Source organism: Haemorhous mexicanus, chromosome 27 (assembly GCF_027477595.1).
Source record: "Haemorhous mexicanus isolate bHaeMex1 chromosome 27, bHaeMex1.pri, whole genome shotgun sequence".
NCBI classification, from domain to species: Eukaryota; Metazoa; Chordata; class Aves; order Passeriformes; family Fringillidae; genus Haemorhous; species Haemorhous mexicanus.
The window spans coordinates 5920992-5948083 of NC_082367.1; the positions used below are offsets into that span (position 1 = coordinate 5920992).

The following is a 27092-nucleotide window of genomic DNA, read 5'->3' on the forward strand; positions in this document are numbered from 1 at the left end:
GGAGGCTCCGGGAGCCGTCGGGAGCGCGTCCCCCGCCACGCGGGCCTGCCCCGTCACGCGTGAGCCCGGCCCACGCAGCAGGTGCCCGCCCGGGGCGCTCACCTGGGGGATGCTCCGGGACGGCCCCGCGCACTCACACACGGGACGCGGCCCCGGCTCCCCTGCCCGCCCCTCCCGCCCTAATTAGAGCCCGCTATCGGCCCATCTAACGCAATCCCCGGGTTAATGAGGCCTCGCCGTGCACCGTGCCCTGCCCCGGCGCTTTGAAGTGGAGCTGCGCTCAGGGCCGGGTGTCTGACAGCGGCGGGATCCCGGCGCTGCGTCCCTTAACAGCGTTTTCAGCCTCTGTGGGCTGAGCCAAGAATAAAGACTCACATGAGCCTATTTTAATTTAAACTCCTCTGATCTCCCGGCCCAGCCCAGCCTCTGCACAAGAAAACAGCTTCCCTGCATCCCAGGCTGCTGCTGGCAGGAATTAACAGTTACACGGGGGCCTTGCTTTGCATGGACTAAATAAAAATAAAATGTGTGATTAAATCACAGAACGGCACACGAGGTGCCTGCTGAGGCTTTCAAGATGTGGTTTTTGGGGCTGCCAGCACTGGGATGCAGGTGCAGGTGCCATCAGGAGGTGACATGGCCCTGCTTGGTGGCATCTCTGATGTGGTTCAGGGCTGGGAGGTGGTGTCAGGACAGGTTGAAGCTGGGGAGAAAGAGCTCCCTGAAAACTGAAACATCCTGAACAAAACAGCTGCTATGACCTTGGAACAGTGTTTTCATTGGGTTGGTTTTGTATTGCAGCAAACTGGAGAAATTCTGAGTTATCAGCAATGAAGAATTGGGGTTTATTTTTGGGATTTATCCTTTGGGCACAGGACCGGCCCTGTGCCCCTGCTCCTCTCCCAGCTGTCATTGTCCCCCAGCCAGCACTGAAGGAACAGCCAGCTGGGGATCTCAGCCTGCAGATCCAGCCCTGGCCATGGATTTGCCCTTTGTGGATCCTGGACCAGCAGCTCCTGCCTTTTCCAAGCCCTGGGAATGGCACCGCTCACCTCCCAGGAGTGGGAAGGGGACAGAGCCCAGCGAGCCCAGGCTGAGGGGGCAGCAAGTTTTAAAGAGAGGCAAAAAGTCTCATTTTTGTGCCAGTCTGGAAATTAAATGGAGGGGAAAAAAACTCCCCAACCGCTCCTCTATATAAAATCCATGTATATAAAAGTATATAAATACATCTCTCCCCCAAGGCGCGAGGTCCCGCTGAGTAAGTGGATGTGAATGACGTGTAACCCAACACTTGCCCAGACACCCTAATGAATTTTCCATGTTTTCCATCATTTAGCTTCTAAATAGGCAGCATTCACAAAAACACCCACCCCAGCCCCACAAGCCCCCTGTCCTTTCCAGCAGGAGGGCCCTGCAGGAGCATTAACCCCCCGTGGATGCCCACGGAGATGATGCCAGAGTGGGAACCTCGCTCTGCTCCAGCTGGGTGCCCACAGGGTGATTTTTTGCAGGTGCAGGGGGTCCCTGGGGGTGCTGGATGGGTGCTCGGCACCTCTCAGGGCCATCTGGTTCTATTTCAGAGGAAAGGATTTCATTCCTGTTTCAGAGGAACAGAATTGGGCCTTAATGATGCTGATTGCTCGTTTAGGCACGGTTCGTTAAGGGCTTGATGTGGGCAAGGCAAGAGCCAGGATCCTTCCCCTATATCCTGGGTAGTCTCAGAATTTGTGCAAGTTAAAAGATTATTTACCAAGGCAGTTTGGACACAACAGAGTCATTAAAACAGGGGCTGAGCTTTGGAGTTTGGGCTGGAATGAGAATAAAACAAGCTTTTTGCTGAAACTTTTGTTAGTTCTGATCTCAAAGGAAATAGTCTTCATTTTTTCTAGGAGATTTTTTAGCCCAAACTCCACGCAATTTAATATCTGAATGCTCAAAAAATAGCTGTTCAAGCTGCAGCTATTTTTTTCTCCCTTTCTGTTTTCTGTTGCAAAAGAAAATCCAAACATTCCTGCTCTGGCTGCCCCATGCTGTTGCTTCCAGCCCTGTTTTTCAGCTTCCCCCTGGAATACAGGGAGCCCTCAGGTATTGGGGAGCCTTTGGGAGAGGCTGATGTACCCCACAACCCCACACTAAATGCTGGAGTCCAGCTCTCCCATTTAAATTCATTAAAAAATGGGGCAAAACCTGTGTGGAAGCATGATGTAGCAGCAGCACGTTGGATGCTGTGTAGGGTAAAAATATCCCCAATATAAAAATATCAGCTTTATAAAAATATCACCCATAGAAGAGCACAAATAATTATAATACCCAGATAAAAACAATGCCCATATAAAAATCACAGCCCTCTGGCCCTCAGGTGCTGGGCACATTTAACACCATCAGCTCTCTGGGCCTCCCATCAGGGTTTTAGGTGCTGCTGTCCCCAACACATCCTCATCCTCTCCACGGGCACCTGCACCAAACCCACTTGAACCCCATGGATTTCACGGATGATTTCATGTCAGTACAAAAAGACCCTTTTTTATTTGTCCTTTCTCCCTCCCTCCTTTCTTTCTCCTTCTCTCTTCCCGCTGCAGCTCTGACCGAGGCTGCGAGAAAAGCACGGATCCGTTTGGAACAGAAAGTTCCTGTAAATAACAGCTGCACCTCGGGGTGTTTCCTCTCCCAGTAGCTGTGAAGAAAAGGCAGCTAACTCTCGGGTTTTCCTTGGAACATTTTCGCGCTGGCCAGGGCTGTGGAGCTGGGTACGAGCATTAATTGTGGTTTGGTTTGGGCTTTTCCTAATTTCTTTTTTCTTTTTTTTCCCCCCCTGTTTCCAGGCGAACTCCGCTGTGGGCTCCGCTCACGGAGATGCTGCAGAGGGGAGGCAGAGCTTTGGGAATGGCCCCGGCGCTCCCGCCCCGGGCTCATGAATAATTCTGGCGCTGAGTTCCCCGGCTCCTCGGGAGCCCCGGCCCGCAGCGCCTTGGCATCGGATCCTATTGTGGGCTGGGATTTTTTCATTTTTGCCTTTCAGCTGTCATTTGGGTTCTGCAGGCGAGCGCTGAGTGCTGAGGGGTCTGGGCTCGCACCGCCCGGGAGTTTGGGTCCTGCTGCATTTTTGCGGGGCTTTTGCGGCTCGGGACGGCGCTGACAGGAGGAGGGCAGGGGGCGATGCTGGGCTGGCACACAGCTGGGCTGGCACACAGCTGGGCTGGCACACAGCTGGGCTGGCACACAGCTGGGCTGGCACGCAGCGCCCACCCCAGGGGCTGCCCGCGGGCACGGACAGCGCTCCAGACCTATCCGGAGAGCTTTAAATGGGTTTTCAGCGAGCTCAGGTCCTCCCACCCCATCCCACCCCATCCCTGCCTGCCCTCCCCTGGACACCCTTGTGGTGCCAAACCTTGTGGTGGCCAAGAGCAGCCCCCGAGCACCGGAGCTGGTACCGGGGTGCTCTGAAAGAGCCGAAAATCGGAGCCTGGAGAAGGAGCGGCAAGAGGAGCCGCCCCTGCCCCGGCGAGAAGTGACAACGGGAGGCGGCGGGGCCATTGTAACCATCGTTTATTGATCCACATGGCATTGACAGGATTACACGGCCACGGCCCGCGGAGCAGAAATGACCCCATACCAGAAAAGCAGAACTGTCCCCGAGCCGGGGCTCTGTCCCCACGCCAGCCCCGCCGAGCCCGGCTGCTCTCAGGGAAGCCAGAGCCGGGAGACTCCTCCAGCCGCAGCTTTCCCGATGACTTCTCCAGGAGCAGACCCTCCTCTTCCTCTTCCTCTGCCCTCCCCACCTCCCCCCTCCCCAGTGACAAGTGCTACAGGTTAAAAATTGGGCTACATATTAAATATAGGGCATTACCTTCAAGTAGGGCTGGGGTATTACACAAATAACCACATTTTTTTGGTATCACTAGCATTTTTTTTAATGTCCATCATAAGACACCATTAAAAAACCCAACAACTTTAGCCTTCTTTATCTACAAATATCTCTGATCTCATCTCCTTAGTCTGGTGATCTTTTACCCTGCACATACAAGTATTAGAAGCATTATTAAGAATCGTATCCTTCAACACATTTAAGAATTATATTATTATAACAAATAAGACCAAAAATTAGATTTTATAGTTAAATATTCTGTGAGCCAGACAAAGGGGCTTTACTGTACAAGCGATTGTGCATTCTTTTTTTTTAAAAAAAGCAAATTATAGTGCAAAGCAAAAAACATTGGCCTGTCTCGTGACCATTTGCATACAACAGAGGTGCATCTATTTACACCTTCACATGACAATATGTCATAAAAACAACATCGTTGCCATTCTTTTTATTATTTTCTCTTTTAAAACTCACTACAAACAGTCTTAAATTAACCTACAACTACGAATGCCTTGTTTCCTTTGTGCTTTCAACCAGTGGGACAGGATGACAAATGTAAAAAGGCATCAAAACACAGGCTGCCCTGTCCAGCTCCAGAGTCGGCGAGCGCCGGCGCTAAGGCAAGTGAAGGTTGCAGTTATGCTGGGGTAAGGCTTTAAAAAAAAATTATTATTATTATTATTATCATTATTAATATTGAAAAGAGTTGTTCTTCGTTGCTTCTGGAAGTCTGAGTGGTCATGGCAGCTCTCCAGGGCAGCCAGGATGTGCTGCTCCAGCCTCGCCGTGGTAGTGCAATTCCAGCGCTCTGTGCTGAGGGTGACCGGCTGCCAGCTGGGAGCTGGGGACAGGTGACAAGTCTGGGACAGTGTGACTGAGGCACAGGGGCCAGGAGGGCAGCTCTGGGCCTTCAATTTTCTTGTGTTTATGGGAGAAGTGGAAAAAGAAAGGCGTGGTTACTGGTGGCACTGGGACTGTCCTCTGGCTGTGGGGAGGGCTCTGCAGGGCACTGGGTACTGCAGTTATGGATCCCCAGGAATCTGCCTGTGCCCTCCCAGCCCTGCCAGCACGAAAAATCCTGAATCCAGCCCCAATTCTCATGCCAGCAGAGGGCACAGGTGGCCTGCAGGAGGTGACAAACCCTGTGTTGTGCATCAGAGCCAAGCCCCCGAGCTAGCTTTGGAGGGGCCCACAGCTGCCTCCCACCATGGCCCTGTTTGGTTGCAATCTCTGTGGTGTCAGCTGTGAGGGTGTGTGGAGCTTGGCACACCTGGTTCCTGCAAATGCCACCTGATGCCACCGCCACCAGTGGCACCTTGAGTGCCCCCTCTTCAGCTTATTCCTCTACAGCAAGATCCCCATGCTCGGGGTCACCTGGGGAAGGACAGGAGGGTGAGGGGATGGAAAAGACTGCACAGCATCAATTCACAACATTCCCACCACCAGGAGTAGAAACTGCTCCTTCCAGATCTCAGAGCTTTCAGGATGAACTGACACATGTGAGTCAAAATAAAAAATTGTGTTAATCCTTTCTGGGTGAGAACATGGGAAAGGACTAGAACAGAATTATGATGCTTTGCCACCAGCTGTGAGCGTTGCCACTCAGAGGGGACGGAAGGAACATCTGGAAAATGGTGGCAAGGCTGTGCCAAAGGCTCCTGAGCCCCTTGGAAGTGCATCTCAAATGTCTCAGATTGTCCTGAACGCCGCCTTCACTTCAGCCACCATCACTGAGGTTTGCTAAGGGGAGCAAAGAGCTGAATGGGGAGGTCAGGACAAGAGAGCAAACAAACAAAACAAAACATCTCCATAAAAAGTACATCTCGTGTGTAAACATGGAGGAGGGGTCAGCCAGGCCAGGGTCAGCCACGTTACTGATTGACAAACGACGACAGTGACACCAAAATGAACAATACAACTTGTGTCACCAACAAATAATAACAATAATCACATCACAGCTCTTGTTCACGTGGCTGACGGAGCCCCAGTGCCCCTGGCTGTGCTGCAAACCCCACTGCTCTTTGGTGCTCAGGGACCCTTCACCAGCGGGGAGGGAAGGACAGGAGACAATGGGGTTTTTTTCTTTTTTTCTCCTTTTTTTTTAAAGGTAAGTTCGGTCCTCCTGCACTGGCAGAGAGATGGCTCGGATTGGTGTCTCCTCTTCTCTGAACTATTTTGCAGAGGAAGGGTGAGATTCTCCTCACTTCTGAATGCTTTGTGTGGGGAAGAGGTGCAAGTGAGATGAACGAGAAGTGTTCTGCAAGTACCAAACATCTGATTCCACACGTCCTTGGGGTTTTTTCCCTATGTACAATCCACATACCTAAAACATACGGAAGGAACCACATCAAGCGGCACATTCAAGCCTCGTGGGTGTTCACCTTGAAATGCAACGAAGGTCTTGGTTGATCTTCGCTTGATGTTTGCATGCAGAGGATCCTTAACTTTGGGTTTGGAAGACTTTGGTTTAACTTTTCCCTTGGCATCACTTTGGTCGCTCCCGAAAGGAGCCACGGTGGCTGATGAAGTTAAAGACACGGGTGCCCAGCTGAGCTGCTCCTCAGTAGGGTCTCCAGACGGACTCATCCATCCTGCCCGTGGTGCTCATGGCGGTGGGGGAATTGCTGTGGCTGCCGTCGGCGTCCACGCCGTCGCTCTGCGCGCCCAGGCTGGCGTTCATCAGGTTGTTCCCCGCCGAGGCGCTGGTGCAGGACGAGAGCATGCGGGTGGGCGAGCGCTCGCCTCCCGCCACCATGGAGAACTGGTAGGAGCCCGAGGACGTCCCGTAGTACAAGTGGTAGGGAGAGGGGTTGGCCTGGAAGGGCCCGCTCTGGTTCTGCGTGGAGCTGGGGTACGGGGGCGGCAGGTAGGTGTGGTGGAAGCGGGTGGTGGTGGGCATGCTGGTCATGCTGATGCCCCCGATGCCCGTGGCCGAGGGCGCGGCCGTGTAGGGGAAGGCGGCGGACATGGCGCCGGGGTAATGCATCCGCGGGTCGGAGAAACGCGTCTCCGTCAGCGCCGGCAGCGTGGGGAAGGAGCGCTCGAACTGCCGCGGGTCCGAGAAGGGGCTCAGCTCTGACGTGCCTGCCGGGTGCACGGGAGAGGGGGTGGTTAGAGCATTCCCAAGGAACCAGAAGGGAAAGCACCTCTTGGGTCTGCCAGGGAAAAGAGCTGAGGGACTTAAATAAAAACCCGAAACCCATTTGTTTAAGTTGCTCCCATTTCCTGTCCTAAAATTTGTTGTTTCCTATCCAAGAAGGGACACGGCTAAGCTGACTTCTCTTAGGGGTCTATTCATCTCGGGCAGATTAAAGCAGCACGCCCCATAAACACAGAAAAAAGATGTTTAGCCATGACATCAGCTGTGTAGTAAATAAATGGAGGCAGGCCCCAGACGGCCGGGCCCTGGGATCATCCATCCCTGCTGTATACACTCACACACACACACACACACACACACACACACGGAGACAGGCAGGAAAAGCTGGAGCCCAGACCAGCCTGCTAAGCCTTCTTGTGGGTGGCCTGTTTGTGCTGATACCATCAGGGGATGGAGCTGATAAACACACAGCTGAAAACTCCCAAGCCAGGAGCCACTATATCCCTCTGCTTGAGTTCTCTGTGTATTTTTCTCCTTCCAAGAGGATAAAGAGAGTGAGAAATTCAGGCTCTCTGCTGGGGGAAGGGAGGCTCGGGGCAGCGTGGTGGGAATGCTCCCCAGCTCCATTGGATGATGGAGCCCCCCACGCATTTCCTGGAGAGTCTAAACCCAAAGGGGGTGGCAGCCAGCTTGGAACTGGAAAGGGACCTTGGCTTGGGATCCCATCCTCCTGCAGGAAGCCCAGGTTAGAGGTGGGAATCCACAGCAGAAGGTCCTTTGAGGAGCTGGAGCCATTCCTGTGGCTCTCTCAGCTGTCCCAAGGCTGAGACCGAGCCCAGGAATTTCTGGCCTTGGTGCATTAAAGCAGAGAGAAATGAGGTTTGCTCTCCAAGGAAAGTGCCCTTCAGACCTCCTCTATTTTCCTCTTGTTAAAAGCAGGGCTTTTCTCCTTTGCTAGTGGGACACCATCCAGCCTCAAAAGTGACTTTTTTTGGTGCATCAGCTGGATTTTGTAACCCTCAGAGCAAGAGAATGTGAGGTGAGTATGCTAAACAGGCCTGTTGGTTTTGGAAATACATATACATGCAAACACACATCCAGAGGATTGTGTGGCTGCTCTGCATGCACAAGGACGTGTGTTTTAGATCTATTTATTACAATGAAGCATTTTAAACTTCTCAGGGCTGGCCTTCCAGGCCCCAAAGCATTTCCCCAGGAGAAAACTCTTGATTTAATCCCTTCCAGCTACCTAGTGACACGGGCACGCTCTGGAGGAGCAGGTATGGAGGGGATTTGATGTGAACCTCCCTTCTGATCCCAGGTGAGTCCTTCAGCCGTGGAAGGAGAAGGGGAGGATCCTCCCTCCCTCCCCTGCAGCCCTTTTGCGGGCACCCAGCAGCGCCTGCCTTCCCACGCAGGCTCCACGGAGGGGAAAGGCGGGGGAGCACCTGGTTTGTGAACGTGGCTGTGGCTTTGGGGCGAGATAAGAGAGGAGCAGAGCTCAAAGCTGTCCCGAACCACACTGCTCTGCACACACCCGGCGCTGGAAAGCGCCCGTGGAAGCGGCAGCCCGGCCACAGGGCCGACCCTGCTCCGTGCTGGGCTGGCTGGAAAAGCACAGCGGTGGGAAAAGCACTCCCAGCCTGATTTCACAGCCCAGCAGGGACCCATCCCAAAGCCGTGCTGCAGCCACAGCTGCTGCCAGGCACTGAGGTTTGAGGGAGCTGAGGTTTGGAGACCAGCTCTGCGAGAAGCAGCCTGACCACAGCCCCGTGGCGGTGGCAATCCAGCAGCATCACGGCTTGAGACGGGACCATGAGGCACAAATCCTGCCTGCACCTGGGCTGGAAAGAAAAAAGGCTGTCTTCTGAAAGCCTCCCCTTAAACTTGGCAGCCCTGTACTAAGAAAAAGCAGCCTCCAAACCCCCCTCAGCCCCCAAAACACCCAGACTGCCGCTCGCTGCCTTCCCAGATGACAATCGCTCAGACCGCGCTCCTTCATTACTTTTCACAGCTCCATAAATAATATTCCATAAAATGCAAATCGAAATCAAACCTGAGCGCTCAGGGCACATTTCCTTTTTCCTCTACAACTCACTCAAAGAGGGGTTTTTTTAGAGGCTACATTTTATTGGCCTGAACGTGCACCGTTTGGCAGTGGGTCCCTGCTACTAATTTAGACAGGAACATTTAAGAGTGTTAATTACGGGCTCTGTGTGTGACAGGCAAGGCACAGCGAGGCTGTGGGGAGCTCTGCCAGGCTCTGAACCCTTGGCCAGAGCATCCTGCAGGGCTGGGATCTGTGAATTTTGATTCCTTCAAAAAGCAAATCTCTCAAACAGAATCCACACCCAGCAGAGCCATGAGGCGTCTGAGTGGCATGACCAGCTCGCTTTCACCCCTGCCGGCCTTGGGCTCTAAGTCTAGCCCAGAATAAAACTCCAGCTTTCCCTGACCGGAAAAGCTCTCAGCTTTACTCTGAGGCTACAAATAAACCCCCAAACCACTCTAAAAATAAAACCGCGGCGGCCCCGGCCGGCGCAGGGCCCGCCTGAGGGGGCCGCGGCCCCGCCGCCAGCAGGGGGCGCCCGCCGGGCCGCGGGAAGGAGGCGGGAAAGAGGCGGGAAGGAGGCGGCCGCCAGAGGGGGCCGGGGCCTCGCCGTCGCCTTAGGGCCGGCGCCTCAGGGAAGCTGCTGTGTCCTGTGTCCTTCACCTCGGGGCTGTCCGTCTGTACTGTCTCCTCCACCTCAGGGCTGCCCATCTGTCCTCTGTCCTTCACCTCAGGGTTTCCCCTCCATCTTGGTCCTCGCCTCAGGGCTGCCCTTCTGTCCCGTCTCCTTCACCTCAGGATTTCCCCTCCATCTTGGTCCTCGCCTCAGGGCTGCCCCTCTGTCCCGTCTCCTTCACCTCAGGGTTTCCCCTCCATCTTGGTCCTCGCCTCAGGGCTGCCCTTCTGTCCCGTCTCCTTCACCTCAGGGTTTCCCCTCCATCTTGGTCCTTGTCTCAGGGCTGCCCCTCCATCCCATCTCCTTCACCTCACAACTGTCCCTCCACCTCAGCACTGCCCCTTCCGTCTTGGTCCTCGCTTCAAGGTTCCCTCTCCATTCCATCTCCTCCACTTCAGGGCTGCCCCTCCATCCTGGCTGCAGCAGATCGGAGCCACACAGCCCCAGCGCCTGCCTTGCACGCGAGGAAATCTCCACTGAAACAACCCCAGCGAATCCAATTAAAACACGGCCATTAACACCCTCCATAACCACCTAACTCAGCAGCAAGGACCCTCTGCCACAGCCAGGATCAAACAGCAGCCTGGAGCAAGCAGCTGCTGAGCAAAGCCAGGGAACAAGGAGTGGGTGAAGCTGCACCCTCGGACCCCACATCCCCTTTGGAATCACAGCTCTTAAAAGCCCTTTCTTGCTGTCCCCTTCCCCAGCACACATCACACACATCTGCTCCATAGTGCTGCCTCCGAGGATTTACTACGGTTTTCCCTCGCTTACTCGCCGTCCAGCCCCCATTTGCTTTTTTGGACCCTGGCAATCCGAGCTTGAGTACTTCAGTTGTCCAGTTGCCAATCAAAATATTTGAAGGAAATGTTTATTTTCTTCTCGAAATCACACCAGCTGCTGCACTAACTGAATAAGCCCATTTAGCTGTAAGAATTTAACCATTGTAAGAGTGAATTGAGTCCCCCAACTACTCCAAAATCTGACCCAATCTATCAGCGGAAATGTCAATGTTTTGGATGGGAGTTTGGGGAAGTGTGGAATGTGTATTAAATAAAAGCCATGTAAAGGTCAAAGCCCTGATTAGTAATGCCACTGTCTCCTCCTTAGGGCTGAGCTGCCCCGGGGACCACAGAGGCCGGGACACACCCCATGATTTAATTGTGCAGCTGCAATTTGCACCTTTTGAGGACCCCCAAGTCCCCCCTGCACGAGGGGCCAGATAGAAACATGCTTTGAAAGCTGCTCAGCCCCTTTCCAGATAAAACAACAGCGCTGCAGTGACACAGCAGCTCTCTCTGCCTCAGAGACAATACAGGTCTTTCCTTGGGTGGGTGGCCGGGACATAAATGCAAAGAGATGCCCCTGACGGGAGCCAAACCTCAGCTGGGTCGTGGTGGCGAGGGCTGGCCATGAGGCGGGAAGGGCTGGTTCGTGAGGCTGCCAACCACAGAGGTTTCTCTGGGTGTGTTCAGCCTCCTCCCTTCAGACCACGTTGGGTTTGGGAGCTGCCTTGGATGGAGTGGAACTGGTCCCTGCACCCTGGCGGGGTCAGGGCTGGTGGATCTGCTCTGAGGTCCCTGGAAGCCCTTGAGGAGATGAGGCAATGGGCCCTGCAGATGGTTTTAGGGATTGATGTGCATCCATCCTGGAGGAGCAGTGGGTGCTGCCACTACCTCCTAACCCAGGAGCACATCTGCTCTGCCTGGAGGGAAGAAAGGGTGGCAAAAGCAACATCAGGACCTCTTCAGGGCTGCAATGGTACCCAGACAACCAGCTCACCCCGGGCACATGGCAGAGCAGCACTGATGTACAGCAGGATTGTCGCTATCAGATTATCTGGGGCCAGGCAGGGACGTGTGGAACCTGAGCAGCTCCTCAGCACCCCAGATACCACCCAGTCCCCACCTTAGAGATGTGGGGAGCACGCGGTGGCTGATGAAGCCAGTCAGCAATAAACCTGAGCTTGTGTGGATGTGTTACACAACAAATACTCACAGTGTGTGAGACACACAGAGAATAAAGGGAATTTAAAGGGAACTTGATAGCCTGGCACTCTCCAAGTGTATAGAGTATAAAATATCATCAGCCTGGCTATAGATCACTGTTCTAATTCTATGCATATGTGTGCCTTGCAAAATTGTCATGAAAAATCTACCCCAGGGGAAAAAGCCCTGCTTTCCTGTCTCACTGCACAATGATTGACGACAATGTAAACACTAATGATACTTTATGCTTCTGTATATAACACACCAGCATGTGTGGGACAGTGGGGACAGGCATTCCCACTCTGGATATACCTTTGGCTGTTTTTTCTCTGCTCACTTCTGTCACGCTTGGACTCCCAAGCCATCTTTGAGCGTTTTTCTGATCTTTGTCCCTCTCCGCTTCCTTCCCCTGATGGCAATAACTCCACGTGGGAGCACGGAGAGGCAGGTGGCCAAGAGAAGGAGAGAATCTCCATGGGAAGGTGCACGAGATGCATCTGATCTGTGAAGGCCCAGCTCATCTCTAGAGAAGGCGCCGCTCTCCTCCCCACCTACGCATGCAGGCATGCTCTCACGCCTCTGTCACGTATGTTAACAAGTTCATTTGTTTCCAAGTCAGAGCCAACTAAAAAAGAAAACGGCCCCTTCCTCTCAGCCCACGTAAAACAGAGCAAAATATATTTTGGGGGAGGAGGGGAGGTGTTGAAAAAAAAGGAGGGTGTGAACAGCATCCGTTGTTACACGCCCATGGAGCAGTGCTCTGTATCTGATAGAACCAGCTCACAAACTGGGTGCATGGACTTCCTCTGCAGAGTCTGAAAAAAAAACGCAAACCCCAAACCAAAACACAACAACACACAGGTCCTTATCACAGCATCGCCAGGCACCACCTCAACACTGCCAAGCACGTTTGCTGCTCAGTTTTGTGATTCTCCCCGAACACCGTGTGTTGCCGTGTGCACACACACGCGGGCCCAAACCCACCGTGCTGAGCAGCACAAAGCCAGATCCTGGGTCCTCTCCCACCCCAAATATGCTGGGCAGCAGCAGAACAGGGAAAATCCCAGGTGTTCCCAGCTCCGTGAATCATACACTGCATCTCAACCTCCTCTGCAAAGCCTTCCAGATCCATCGGGATGCTCCAATTCTCTGGACCCATCCTCCTGGGGAGGACCCTGCTCCTAAATCCAGCGTGCAGGACCAGTTCAGCCCCACGTCCTGTGCCTGCAGTGTCCTCCAGAGCTTACATTAGCTGCTCTGCCTCGCCGTGTTTACCCCCTCGATGTATTTACACGGAGCCATCGGCTCCGCTCCCCGCCTGCCCTTTGCTAGACTAAACAAGCCCAGCTCTCCCAGCTTCCGGCACAGCCTCGCTCATCCCAGAGCCCTCTGCCCGCATCCCCCTGCCCGGCACATCCCGCAGTCCCCGCCGCTCCATCCCGCCGAGCTAATGAATAACGGTGCTAATTGGAGCGGTGGGTGGGCTGAGCGGGGACCGCGGGCACTCCCCTCCGCCCTGCCTGCGCTTTGCTCTTTACCTGTATTCAAAGGGTATTAAAACAAATTAACAAGCCCTGACTACATAAAAGGAAGCTGCTGGATTTACAACCCAGCCTGCAGCTAGACCACCTTGCCTGCTGAGCAGGTTTGGGCCAGGCCACGTCTGCCATGGGAATCCCACTGGGGAGGGGTGATGGCACAGGGGGCTCCGGCAAGGCAGCAGCACCCGGGCTGGGGGCTCCCCACCCCGCTCTGAGAATGGCACTGTGGATCCCAGCACACTGGAAAATCCCGTGTTAAAGGCAGGATGGCACCCCTGAGGCAAATTCCGAGGGACTCCTTGCTGTTCTCTGGGGATGCAGCACCCTGAACTGTGGCTGGGGTTGGCCACGTGTCCATGGCACCAACGCAGCGGTCGCGGGTGCCTGGACTCTGTCCTGGGGGAATCTCCTGCCCAGCACTGCTCTGTGGTTCATCTCTGACAGTTCCATGCCAAATTCACTGAAGGGACATCACAAATGTAAAGGAGAGGAGCAGAAAAGCAGTTTAAAGATAGACACAGAAGCCTGAAAGCAGGCAGGAAACCCATCTCGAGCGTGTTCCTTCCTTTGAGGCTGAAGCTGAATCCCACAATATGTTTTCTTCCCACTAATGCTTGCCTAGCTTCCTTTGGAAACAATTTAGCCTCTGCCCATGGTAGAATGTTTTTATCCATTAAGAAACGGATATTTTAAAGAAACCATAAGTCAATCTGGACAGGGATTAGGAAGCAGCAATTCAGTGTATTTGCTGGGCTCATAATTCAGGACTTAACCTCAGAGCAGCCACGTTGCATTTCAGAAACAATAGGGGCACTTGCTGCCTATGCCAAGAGGCTTCTTAAAAGTAATGTAATACTTTAAAAATGTATATTTAAAAAGAAAAAGAGAGAGAAAGACTTTACTTTAAAGGCGTATGATGGAGCATTCTGCTGATGATAAAAATGTTGTGCTGGCCTGAAGTAATGGATTGGGAGTGAAGCTGAGCAAATTCCAGATCAGGAGATCTGAAGCTGTTCACCAGTGAACACAGAGTCTCCTAAAATCCATTCTGCAGGCACTAGGGCTAAGAGAGGCTTGCAAAAGGATCTGACATTTACTGTCCTCCCTGTGAAATCAAGGGAGTTTGGCTTCTCTGGAGCAAAAACAAGAGTGTGCAGGGGGATGTGAAGTGCATCAATCAAAACAGCTCGCTCTGGTACCGAGGAGATCCAATCTAAAATCCCTTTGCAATTGTCCTGGTGAGCACAAGGCCCCTCCATGCTGCTGGACAAGGCACACAATTGCTTTTGAGTGGTTGAAGATGTTTCTACCACAGAACTCGGGCGTGGGCGGTCCTGCTCTGCTGTGCTGGGAACAAAATGGTTCAGCCTGAGCCACTGCTGAAACACAGGCAAGGGAGGACACAGAGAACTGGGGGCTGCTCCTGGGGAGGACGTGTGTCTGTCACCAGCCCACCTCCCCTGAGCCAGGGGGCCCCGAGAAGCAGCTGAAGGCAGACAGCAGAAGTCCCTTTAACATCTTGCTTCACTTCTGAGAGCTACTTGATTTTTTTTAAGCTAAAAGGCAAAACTGGACTGAAGCAGGCACGCAAGGCTCTGGCTTCGCGTGCCCCGTAATAAGGAACCATTTCAAGCCATCCTAATGACAGCTTGGTGTCTCGCTGTGGGGATGGCAGAGCTGGGATTGCAAACACTCAGATTTTCCAGACCTCTCTGGAGAAGCATTGGGCCAAATCCTCAACAGAGGCTCTGCTTGGTTGAAGCCTGGGAAGCAGAGCTGGATGGTGATGGGGGTCTGCCTGTCTGACCTGCCCAGCACTGGGCTAGATTCTCATCACAGCTACAGGGGGTGAACCCAGAGTTACCCTAGAGCTACACAAGTGGGAATGAGATCTGGCGTGTGCAGGGTTCCAGTGTCCATCCCATTTGGGGAGATGGGAAGGGATCAAGCCTCTGCCCATCTGAGTGGGGCAAGGCAAGGCCAGAGCCACTGACATACCCTGACACTGGAGAGAGCAGGATCCGACCCGCTCACTATCGGAGCCGTGCTCTCCCCTCCCGTATTTCCTGGCATGCCCTTCAGAAACCATCGGCTTTCTCCTACCGGGAGGGTTTTGGTTTGAGACCATCTAACCTCAGGATGATCATTTTACATAGGGGCTATTTATAACCTCCAGGGGCTGCTTTACTGAAAGCCTCTGCGAGTGGCTGAGGGCCAGACCCTTCTCCCACTCCCCGCGGTGCCCTTGCCGTGATCTCCACCACAGCCACGGCTTTCCCTCCTCAGGAAGAGAGATTGGACTGGGCCAGAACCCCAAGAACCCCAATTCTCCCAGATAAACTCTGTCTCCTGCCTGCCTAAAAACCCAAACTCCATGTGTCATGTGCAGGGATTTGAGGTGCTGGGATCCCCCCACAGTGGCCAAGGCTGTTCCTGAGCATCCCAGCTCCAGCCTGTTTTTGCCAGGAGCAGATCAGGAAGTTTGTGCAAACGGCTTGGTCAGCAGAACAGGGAAGCCAAGCACCCCTGGCACACAAGCAGAGGGAGCCGGGCACTGCTGCAGGGAAAAACCTCCCTGTCCCCCTCTTAATCCCTGCACAGGGATGCTAAAACCATTAACTTTGGGAAGCACCCCATGGAAGATAGCGGGGGCCGGATGAACCCCAGCCTGCCCCATGGCCCCTCCCCGCTGGTATCTCGTTCTGCTTCCCACTAATCGGCCTCTCCTGTGTGTTACCCTAGAACGTGCCAAGTCGTGAGAATTACAGGCCTGTTAACTCCCGTGTTGTTCTTGGCACGGGCCGGGCTCCACTTGCTCGGGTAAAAATTATGATCTTTGTGAATAAGCCGTGTGTGTGTGTGTGCGAGAGAAAGAGGGGTTTTTAAAATGATGATTATGATTGGTCATAGCCAGGGCTGTGTCAAAAGGACAGGGCTGAGATGAAAATTACTGAGCTGCTCCTGCTCCGAGTTACTCTGGTAGGAGCCCACAGTCATTTTAAGACGGTTCCTCCGACTTGGGAACAAGGGAGCCAAGAGCAGAGCGTGCACAAACCGCCTTTTGCAGCATTCCTGGGACTTCGGATTCACTCCGCAGGAATGATTTCAGAGGCTAATTTTGTGTGTCTCCACTCCTGCTGTCACTTGACATTTGGGAATTTGGCAGGGGCGGTAGCTTGTGGCCAACTCCATTTTTTTTCTCGTTGAATTTGTGTCATCACCTGATTCTTTGCTCCAAACAGCACTCTTTGGGTTTCTGGCACTGCAGGGGGCTGTGCTAATTTAAAATACAAATCTTTTTTTCTTCCCCCAAGAATCTTTCTTTATGATGCGGCCAACAGGACAAGCCTAGAAAACTCTTTCTCTCTCTCCTGCTTTTTTTAAAAAACCCAAATGATAGTCCTACACAAAATGCCCGTGTTCTTCTCATAAACCTTGCTAATATCAATGAAAATTCCAAGTGTGGAAATTTGCATTTCAATGAGAAAGAAATTAAATTTTCTCTGTAATTTTGTGTTGGGAGGAGCGGCGTAGCTTTTACTGTTCGGGTAACATTTTCAAACATGTTTTTACACCCCAAACCCCTTCTTTGCTAATGACACCGAGGCTTTCAAACAACCATATCCCTTCTGAAAACACAGCACGAGGGTTTTGGGAGCTTTTTCTATGAAACTTTCCCAGAAGGGCCTATTCTCACCAAAATTTCAAATACAGGCAGCTTAAATACTGTTCCTTGAAGCCCTGTTAGTATCTCTGCAGATTTCTGAAGGAAAAGAACCAGTGAGACTAAAAGTGCATGGAAAAGCAGCACAGAAAAGGACAGGAGAATTGACTTCTTAATTCATGCTGGTGGCATCTGCCTGTGACAGGAGCAGCACAGCAGCTGAGATATTTTAATGCCTTGCTTAGTTTGGGACTGAAATTCTGGGATTAGCAGCCTGATCTCTGTCAGGTAGCTCCAGTGGCAATTCCTGCCCCTGTCCTGGCAGCAAGCTGCAGATTCCTGGGGAACGCCCAGGGACTCGGGCGCTCTTTGCCGCTGGCAGATCTGGGAAGAGCAAAGCTCTCTCTGCGTGTGTGTGTGTGTGTGTGTGTGTGTGTGTGCCCTTGCAGGTGTGCATACGTGTGGGGAATTATGCTGGAGCTGGGCGAGGGATCACCACACTTGGCACCCACACAATGATAAGAAACCGTTGGGATTAGCATCTAAAGCACGGAACACCCTCTCTGCCTGATGCATAACCATAGCGCGGCTGCCTTCATGTCAGAGGAGCTGCTGGGTTCAAAGCGTGCTGCTCTCACCTCCCTCACGCTCCTGCTGCTCATTTGTTCCTCAAAACCCAGATCTAATGGTGCAAAAAGTGACTTAATGGGTGCAAAAAGGCTTCCAAGGTCAAGAAATCTACACAACCCCTCCCTGGCTCCTTAACCAGAGGAGAGCTGGAATCCAACTCTAAAATCCCATCCGGAGGGTTGTTCCCACTCGGCCATGCCAGGAACACGAGGGTTTGGGGGTGACACTGGGACACCCAGGTGGTTACCTTGGATTGGAGTTTGAGCCTGGGAGCCGAAGTGGCTCGGGGTGCTGAGGGATCCACGGGGGTTGGGTGTAGTTGGGGTGACTCTCATGGACTGGCGCAGCCGTTCCAGCTCTCCGTAGCGGTCGGTGAAGGGTTTGGCTTGGTCTTCCAGCTTTTGTCTGTGCCCTGGAACATGATAAAAGAGTCTGGTATCTGATCAGCTCCCCTTTGGCTGCAGCAGCCTGGTTACACAGGGAGCCAGCACAGCCTCTGTCTCTGTGGTTTGCAGTTACTCACACAGGATAGTGGGTGCCAGCCCCGGCAGAGAGCAGCTCCCGGGGCAGGTGGACACAGAGTGACCCACAAGGGAGGCTCCAGATCATCCAGAAGGTCTCCAGTCAAGGAGCTGGATCAGGATGTCCCTGCCTGAGTGACCAACCTCCACCAGCCATCACTGACTCTGAACACGGAGGGGAGATATGTGCAAGGCAGGAGGAACCATGTCCTGACAAAGTGGGGACTGGGGAACGGGCAAAAATTGAGTTTTTAATATTTTCTACAGCGTTTGCTCATTGATTAAAGAACAAGCTCCCATCTCACTCCAACCCTCTCCCAGCTGTGCCGCCCAGATCAGTCAGAGCCAAGTGGGGCTGGAGGAGGCACAGGAGGGATGGGATCAGCCCTCGCTGGTACCACACCTTGGCCACCTCACTTTGCTTCTCTCTGTTCCTCTTTCCTCCCCATAAAACAGGCAGACTAATCACCCACCTCCCCCAGGCAGGGCAGCAGCTAATGAGCGTTCATAAAAGCACTCCCAGCTCCTTAGGTAGCAGCTGCTGGCACAGGGTAATAATTATTAAATTTATGCTAATTGTCCCGAGGCGAGAGGCGCATGAAACGCACTTGATACATAACTTTCACATTTTACTGTATTAATCATCTCCAAACAGCTTCGCTCTCTCTGGACCGGATTCCAGCCTCAGTTACACCCGCACAAAGCTGGAGGGGCTCCAGAGGAGCCTCAGCTTCACATCAGTGCGGGGTTCAGACCTTGGCTTCTCCTCGTTCTTCCCCTGCCGCAGCCAGACTGCCCCGCAACACCCCCAGCTCTCTGCACCTGCCACGGAGGGACCTTGCCCAGGTGGCACCGCCTCATCCCGGCACCATCCCAGCGCTCAGGGGCACTGGAGGTGTGCAGGCACGCTGGGAAGAAACCCTTCTGCAGCACTTCAGAGAGCTGGCCCTTATCAGATCCGACAGCCCGGCATCCACCAAGCCAAGCTCAGTTCTTGGTGGCTTCTAAAGAAGAAAAGGAAAGCAAAGCAGCGTGTTTAAAAGGCAATGAACGCAGGCACCCCCCTGCCCTCCCCCCTCGCATCTGCACAGCTCTGAGAGCTCTGTCAGTTTATAGCAAAGTTACAGAAAGTCCCCACACTTCCCCCTCCTTAAATCCAGCGTCTGCTATCTCCTGATCTCCCACTTGCCTGGCTCTGGCTGTGCTTGCCAGGCTGTCTGTGAAGACACTGGGATGGGAGGGAAGCTCCAAGGGGAGCTCACACTCCCAGCTGAGCTCCACGGGTGTCCCAGCAGCAAACCCATCCCAGCCACAGATTCTGAGGGGCTTTGACCCCTCTCTGCTCTCACCACATCCAGGTGAGCCCCACCATCCCCTCCAAGCTCTATAATCCCCAGATTTCCAGGGATGTGAGAGTCCAAACTGAGGGAAAACGTGGGGAGGACAAACCCAGCAGAAAGCAAAAACCCAGCGGTATTTTGAAAATGTATTTTCCCTGCTGTGTGAAGTAAACCAAGGAAACCTCAAAGCAAGACCATAAACGATCTATTCTCATCTCTGTGTGTCCCCAGACCTCAGGCACCTCTGCTTTATCCAGGGCCTTTGGAGCTGTGAGCAGCATCTGTCACATGGTGCTTTCTCCAGAGGAAAAGTGTGTGCACTGAGATGTCTTGCTTTAGCCCACACGTTATTATTTCACTATACATTTGAGCACAGAAGAAGAAAAATAGTGTTATATTTCACCTTTACCCAGTTTTTTTGGGCAGAGCTTCGCAGGAAAGCCAAAAGGGACTTCAAAGACCAAGTTCCCCAGAAATCTAATGAAAATTAAATTCCCTTCCTCTATCTCAGCACAAACCCTATCCTGCGGTGGTATCTGGCATGTGACAGGGAAAATCCTGAAAAAATATATCAAGTGATCTCTATGCTGATAATGTTTTTAAAGATTATTCAGCCGTGCAGCCCCACCAAGGGCTTCATGTGCCTGTGTCATGCTGCACTGTGGTTGCTCCAGTGTCCACGCTGTCTGAACGTGGGTACAGCCCCATGGGCTCTGCCAGCCTGGAGCAAACACCCTCCAGAGAAGGGACTGGTTTGTGGGGAGACCCAGCAACTACCAGTAAAACCCTCCAACCCCCTGAAACTATCCTGCTGCAAAGAAAGTGGAAAATGTCATGTTAATGTAAGTCAAGGCAAACACAGGTTGGTGGGATCAGGGCTCTTCCCAGCTCTCCCAAACCCTCTCCAGTCTGTGTCCCACCTCGTCCCCACGTGTGGGACCTGGCAGCCCCAAACCCTGTGAAACAAGGCAGAGAATGAGTTAAAAACCACCAGCTTGGCCTGCCAGCCCTCTTTAGCTCAGGCTGTCTCCCCAGGACTTCCTGCCGCTTGTCACTTAGGGCTGGGGACGTCAGACTTTGTCACGCAAGAGAGAATCGCTGTTAATGGGTTTCTTTCATCAGAACAACCTGAGCTTTTTAATTTCTGCAGCGGTTGGCTTCATTAAAAGCCCTTCCCCATCTGCCCACAGCTGTCACGGAGAGGAAACCAGTGAACAATAGCTCATACCTTAGAGAACAGGAAGGTGGTTTCTACCTTCACCCAAGCACTGACTCAAAGCCTCCCGAAGCCAGTGGGTGGATTTTCACTCGACTTCAAACAGCCCCAGCCCTCATCCCAAGAAATCTATCTGAGAAGCCTTAATCACCCCGACCTGTGAGTTTTGGGGTACAAAAGGCACTGCTGGGGTTGGAGATTCTGAGCTGCATTTCCAGCTGGGCTACCACTGGCTTGCAGGTCAATATTTATGGAAACAGCAGAGCCCAGCATGGTCAAACGGTGGCAGCTCCTGACCTTGGGCACTCCTTGTCAGCAGCGCCAGGGTTTTAACGCTGGATCGGGTTTCAGAATCGGTTAACTCCAGTATTGAACGTGACATGATGTAAACATTGACAGATCACCTACGATCCTGATGTAATAACAAGATCTGTATCAGCATATCAAACAAACTATCCCATTGAACACTTCCCAGCTGGAAGAGCCGACGTGAATTTGACACTTTAGGCCAGTAATAAGAAGCATACTGGAAGTTTTGGGTGTTTCCTTGGAATGCAGACAGCGAAGCAGTGTGTGCCACACGAGCTCAGGCCCTCAGAGCTATGATTTAAAGACATGCTTTCTGCATTAAAATATTTCAAAGACCAAACAGAGTCTGCTCTTCCTTCTAGGAGTGTGCAACCTGATGTGGCTTCCCAAGCTGGGACCAGGATGGGGTTTCCAGGCTGTGGAGGGGGAGTTCCAAAAGCAGCTGATTTCCTCAGATTACTGAGATGCAGAATATTAAGTTGAGCAAAGGTAGAAAGGGGCTTCAGGAACTTCATGGCTTAAGTGACACCAAAATCTCAGAGCTGAGAGATTTGATTAGAAAGAACTCTCTGTGGGGTGAGTGGGAGCCCCAGTTCCCTGATTTCTCTGTAGATGGAGTTAGATGAGAGCCAAGGAGCTGCACAGCCCTGCTGGGCTCAGAGCTGGGTGTCACGCTCATCCCCAGCCCCCGGCTCAGCCCCGTGCTGCAGGGAGAGCAGATGTTGGGAAGTGGCTTGGCCCTCCCTGGGAGCCTGGCTGCGGAATGCTGGCGGCAAGCTGGAGCAGAGGAAACGCTGAGGGACGTTCACGAGCACACACACACACACTGCAGATCATTGCCTCAGCTCCAGACAGCAGGAGACAGAGCCAGGAGAGGGTGGCATGGGCTGGCACAGCAGCTTGAGCCACACTCAGCCTCCTTCAAAGCATCCAAGCATCCCCCTGGCATTCCACCATCCTCCCACCAAAAGCTCTGCTCAAATATTCCCAGCCTAACTCCAGGGCTGAGCCAAGCTCACCAGGAGCAGTCCCTGCACATAAAGCCATGGCTTAGTCTCTACACGTCCGTGAGAAGGGACCACAAGAAAGGAATCAGCAGTGGATAAAACTATGTCTCAGTGTGCAAAACACCTTTCAAATCCCTCCCGTGGCACTCGAAATAGGTACTTCAGAGAGACACACCAGTCCTCTGCAGAGGCTGGAATTTTTTCCCAGTCTGAGTCTCGGCTAGACTATCAAGTCCCAGCATGTGCTCCAGAAAGAAGCCACATGTGAAACTCCTGTGCTATGGGAACAGCAGGCCTGTCCCTTGCAGCCAGTGCTGGGCTGGTTTCATCTTTGCACACCTCTAACACAAGGCAAGAACACGGCTCAGGCTCTCCCTGGAATCCCACCTCCAGCTCTAGACCTGCCACAGGAAATGCCCAGCCAAGAATTCAGAGGAGCCCCACTGCCAGGGAAGGAGGGAGGGAGGACAGTGCAGAGCTGGGAGCTGAAGGGAGCTGGAAGGGACTCAAACGTGACGCAGGATGACGGAGGTGCCCTCCGAGCCCCAGCGAGCGCCAACCCCACCGCTACAATCAGAGCCCAGGAGTTCACAGGAGGGAGCAGGAGGGAAATGTTGGGAGGCAGCGTCCCTTGTGCCGCCGAACAAAGTCAGGCACAGATAACTCATTATTCACATGTTTGAAGTGGGCCTGCTTACGCCATTTGGAAGGAGAATCAGTCACGGCCGGGCTTTGCTTTGGTTTCCTCTGGCTTTCGTGAGACACTGCTGCTACTGTCTTTCTGCAGCTCGGGGAGAAAGGGGAGTGTGGCGCAATGCGCCCCGGCTCGCTTGTCCTGGCACAGCCTTCACACCAACAACCAAAGGAAAATAATATTTAAAGGGGTGGGGGAGAGAATTAGGAAGGAAAAAGAAAAAAAAAGAAAGAAAGAAAGAGAGAAAAAAAAGGCTGCTAATTTATAAAGCTTTTTTAGCTGGTGGTGGTCTGAGATGAATTGGCTGCCTCTAAAAGGATGAAAATAAATATCCCTCTTTTTGAAGGAAATAGGCTGGCTCCAGGCCAGCTGGCAGGAAGCACAGAGATATGTTGCATTTACAGTAGGTTTTTTAGTGTCTGAAGCTCCAGCAGCGGGAGAGATGTTCGTTCTAGGCAGGCTGGGATTGATTAGGAGGCTTTGGGAGCCCCTGATCTCCTCTCACTCCTGGGCTGGTGCTGAGACCTCGCCTCTGCCTCTCTCCCTGCCCACCCTGTGCCCGCCCTGGCATGTCTCTGATAAACCCTGTCAGGGCCTTTGATTGTGCTGGGAGACCCCAAAACAGCACTCTGGAAGGAAAACAAGGCAAGGCATTAATTTAAAAAGAAATCCAGGGTAATGCCTCCAAAAGCTCCAGGGACCTGGGATCTGTGGCCCATTCCCAAATAAAAGGGAACATCATGCCCGAATTTCCACACAACTGCAACTCAGATGCCTGAAGGACACAAGATCCCTATTCCAGGGGTTTCAAGAGACTTTCTGGATTTGCAAAAAATATTTGAAGCCCTTCAGAAGACAGGGAAAGCTGAGGGTATTCTCAGCAGCGGGTAAAATTCATCAGTTTCAGCATTCAGACCACTTGTTCCTCGCTGAAAATCCCCACCAGTGCTTTCCGGCCTTTTTCCATCCAGAGTAAGAACTCTGAAAATCTGCCCCTGAGACTGCAGAGTGAACAGGGTGGGGGTTAAAAGTTGTGATTTACAGATATGAAAGCTGCAGCCCGGGTGTCACAGCGCAGCAGGTGGGTGCACATCTGCGGGAAATCGGGCAGCTTTCAGAAGAGGGTGCAAAAACCACCAGCCCCGACGGCCTCTCTGCAGTCACCCCCATTCCAGGAAGGCAAAATTCACTTATGGGCCGTGATCTGGTTCTCATGGAATCGGGCAAACTCCCTGATTCCAAGATTTCTGAGCTGGGTGCTGGGAGGAAGCAGACAAGGACATCCAGCTGGTATTGCCTCAGCCCCGGCTGAGATCAGATTTTCAGATTCCATAGATCCATGGAGAGATGCCAGTCCCAGCGAGCTCCTGCTGCTATCTAACAACCTGGACTGGGACCTACCAGTAGAGCTGGTTTCTCCCAGTTCACAACCTGTTCCATTAGGGCAAGCACATCAAATTCCTTGGGGTGACACTGGTTAAGGACACTGTGCCCGGGATGGGGAGGACCAGCTGCTGGGCTCAGCCCTGTGCGAGGAATGTGCCGTGGTTCAGCTGATGGGGCTGAGATGTCCCTGCACTGTGGGGAGGGAGCAGCAATTTGCCAGGCCAGCCTGTGCCTGCAGGAACAGACCCAAATTCTCCCAAGGTTTGAGGATGCTGAGCCCTGCTTTTCCCCTCAGACAGCTGGAGCTGAGCCCTGCATTTGAATACTGATCCCCTCGATCCCAGGACTGAGCTCCAAGCTTCATCCCCAGAACCTGGCTGGTGTTACCCTGCTGGATAATTACTGAGCTTTGCCCTGGCAGGAGGAGCCCCAGAGTGATGGCACTTGCACTGCACCCTCATCCTCATCCTCCCTGCAATGCTGCTCCCCAAAGCCAAGGAAGCAGAGCTGACCATGGGGAAAGGGATTCCCTGCTCCCACATCTGATTTGGAAAGGGGAACCTCCCAGCACAGAGGCTCCCATCCCACTGCCACCATCCCTGGAGGCTGGGAGGGCACCAGGGGCACTCCCTGCTCGCCATGTCCCTCTTCTTCCTCCCCTCTCTGCCCCGCTCCCACTCCAGCAGAGACACTGGAAAGAGTAAGAGAAAATAATGCAAACTCATGTCTGAGCCCCTTCCGCTGCAGGAGGTGATTTATCTCTGCCTGCAGGACAGGTGACTGCGCTCCGGCAGCGGAAGAGAAGGGTCTTAGGAACTCAATTTCATTTCACTCTGAGTCAAATCCTCTTCCTCCCTCCGCCACATCATTACAGTGATTGGTTGCACTGATAAGCCCTTTCGGGAGGGAGAAACAAGATGTGTCCTGCCTGACATCTGATGTGATCTTGTGGTTTTGGTTGATAGCTCTGGTCCTTTAGCTGTTGTCTTCGCTGAAATGAAACTTGCCTTTTAGCACTGGCAGTATTTTCCCCTCTCTCCTTTCCAATCTGTGACTCTTGGCTCTGTCCTCCCGAGCTCCTGGATCCTGCCCGAGGGAGCAGGGGCCACGCTGCATGAATAACCCTGCAAATCCTCCCTCCCAGCCTCCTGCACATCCCCTGCTGCCCCCAGGAATCACAGACAGGTAAACTGAGGCACGGGGCAAAATGCTGCTCCTTTGGGAGGAGCAGAGCTCACCTATGGCCTTGCTGCACTGCTCAGAAAAATTCCTTTTTGGTGCCACCTGCATCCCATCCCAGCCCACCCATCCTCCTGCACAGCTCCCTTTGGATCATGCTGCTGGATCCAGCAGGAATTTCCTTTGCTGTGTTTAGTTTCTTGCTTGTATTTGAATTTCTTTTGCTGAGTCTTTGAACAGCCCCTGACACACCCCAACAGAGAGCACCACCAACATCCTCCTGGAAAAAGCCTTCAATGCAACTTAACCCCCCAAACATCCCTCAGTGACCACCAGATCCCACCAGAAATCCCTTTTGATCAGTTTAATCTCTCCCAAATACAGGACCAATGCCCATTTCTCCGTTCTGAGTTATTTCCAAAGGCACCCCAGGGCCAGGTTTGCCTCTTCCACCCCAGCTGAGAACCGTGCCCTGGGGTTTTCCCAAAGCTTTCAAAAGCAGGAGGTGTTGCAACCAATCCCAACAAAGATTCCTTTGTAGGACACAAGCAAAAATAATTTCCCTGTTCTGACTCCCAATATTGCTGCACTTAGAAAATATTGGAGGTTTTCAAGCGAAATGATTTTGGAGCTGTTATGCAGCAGGCAATTGGAAAAGAGAGGTGGAACTTACTGCATGTGGCAAATAAAATAATTAGAGGAGTGCATTTCCTGGAGCCCAGATAATTTCAGCTGCTCTGTGATTCCTTTTGAGGCTGGAATACAGCCTCGAGCTGCAGCACCAAAGGCCCTGGTGATGCAGACCCAGTGCTTGGAGCACTGTCAGGCAGCTTTCATCCCTGCTCTGCTATGCCCAGGGAATTCTCCTCTCCCTGGTGTCCCCTGGGACACCCCCATGTCCCCCATCCCACTGGGGCTGGGGTCCTGCACAGCCCCACCACAGAACCCAGGGCCAGGCTGGGTTTGTCCCTGAGAGGTTTTTATCCACCCCGCTGCCAACATGGGGCATCCCAGAGGGGGAAAATTTCCCCTGGGATCAAAAGGTGTTAGAGATGGGAAAACAGGCAGGGAAACCTCCTGTGAGGCAGCACAGATCTGCAGAGGCTCCTGCAGGAACTGGGGAGCCCCAAAGATCCCCCAAAGGCTCCTGCAAGAACTGGGGAGCCCCAAGGATCCCCCAAAGGCTCCTGCAGGAACTGGGGAGCCCCCAAGGATCCCCCAAAGGCTCCTGCAGGAACTGGGGAGCCCCAAGGATCCCCCAAAGGCTCCTGCAGGAACTGGGGAGCCCCAAGGATCCCCCAAAGGCTCCTGCAGGAACTGGGGAGCCCCAAGGATCCCCCAAAGGCTCCTGCAGGAACTGGGGAGCCCCAAGGATCCCCCAAAGGCTCCTGCAGGAACTGGGGAGCCCCAAGGATCCCTCAAAGGCTCCTGCAGGAACTGGGGAGCCCCAAGGTTCCCACAGGAATTGAGGAGCCCCAAGGCTCCCCCAAAGGCTCCCAAATGAACCAAAGCCCTCCCACTTCTCCAGCAGGGCTGGATCAGTGCAGGGAGAAGCAGAGAGCCAGGAGCTGCACAGGTTCCATCCCACAAAAGCAGAGGCTGGAGCGTGGCTGGGATCCCCCCAATCTCTGAGCAGCACACCCCAGGAACACCCAGGGGATGTGTGAGGATATCCCAGGGGAAGCACCCAGCAGCAGCAATGCCACAGCTCCAGGATGGGCACACAGAGTTTCCTCCAACAGCCTCAGCCCTGCCAGAGCTCAGGCAATAGGAAGCCATAAAGGCCACTCAGGATTTCCTCCTCTTCCTCACCAGGGAAGAGGACAGGGCTCCAGAAGTGGGAAATCAGCTTGTTTTAAGTACTGAGTATTAAATTAGAACATGTTACAGCAATATGACATGGACAAATCACTGTCCAGGAAGAGCTGA

General features: G+C 53.1%; 1 protein-coding gene across 1 annotated transcript in view; it reads right to left on the minus strand.

Moving 5' to 3' along the window:
- Positions 1-3529: 3529 nt before the first annotated feature.
- The window catches only part of RUNX3 (RUNX family transcription factor 3), a 34967-nt gene continuing 11404 nt past the window's right edge, over positions 3530-27092 (minus strand). Inside the window, exons 4-5 of the mRNA XM_059868590.1 lie at positions 17759-17923; positions 3530-6946 (exon numbers count right to left, since the gene is read on the minus strand). Of these exons, the coding sequence (XP_059724573.1) occupies positions 6423-6946; positions 17759-17923 (689 nt within the window). The 3' untranslated portion in view covers positions 3530-6422. The remainder of the gene's footprint in view (positions 6947-17758; positions 17924-27092) is intronic.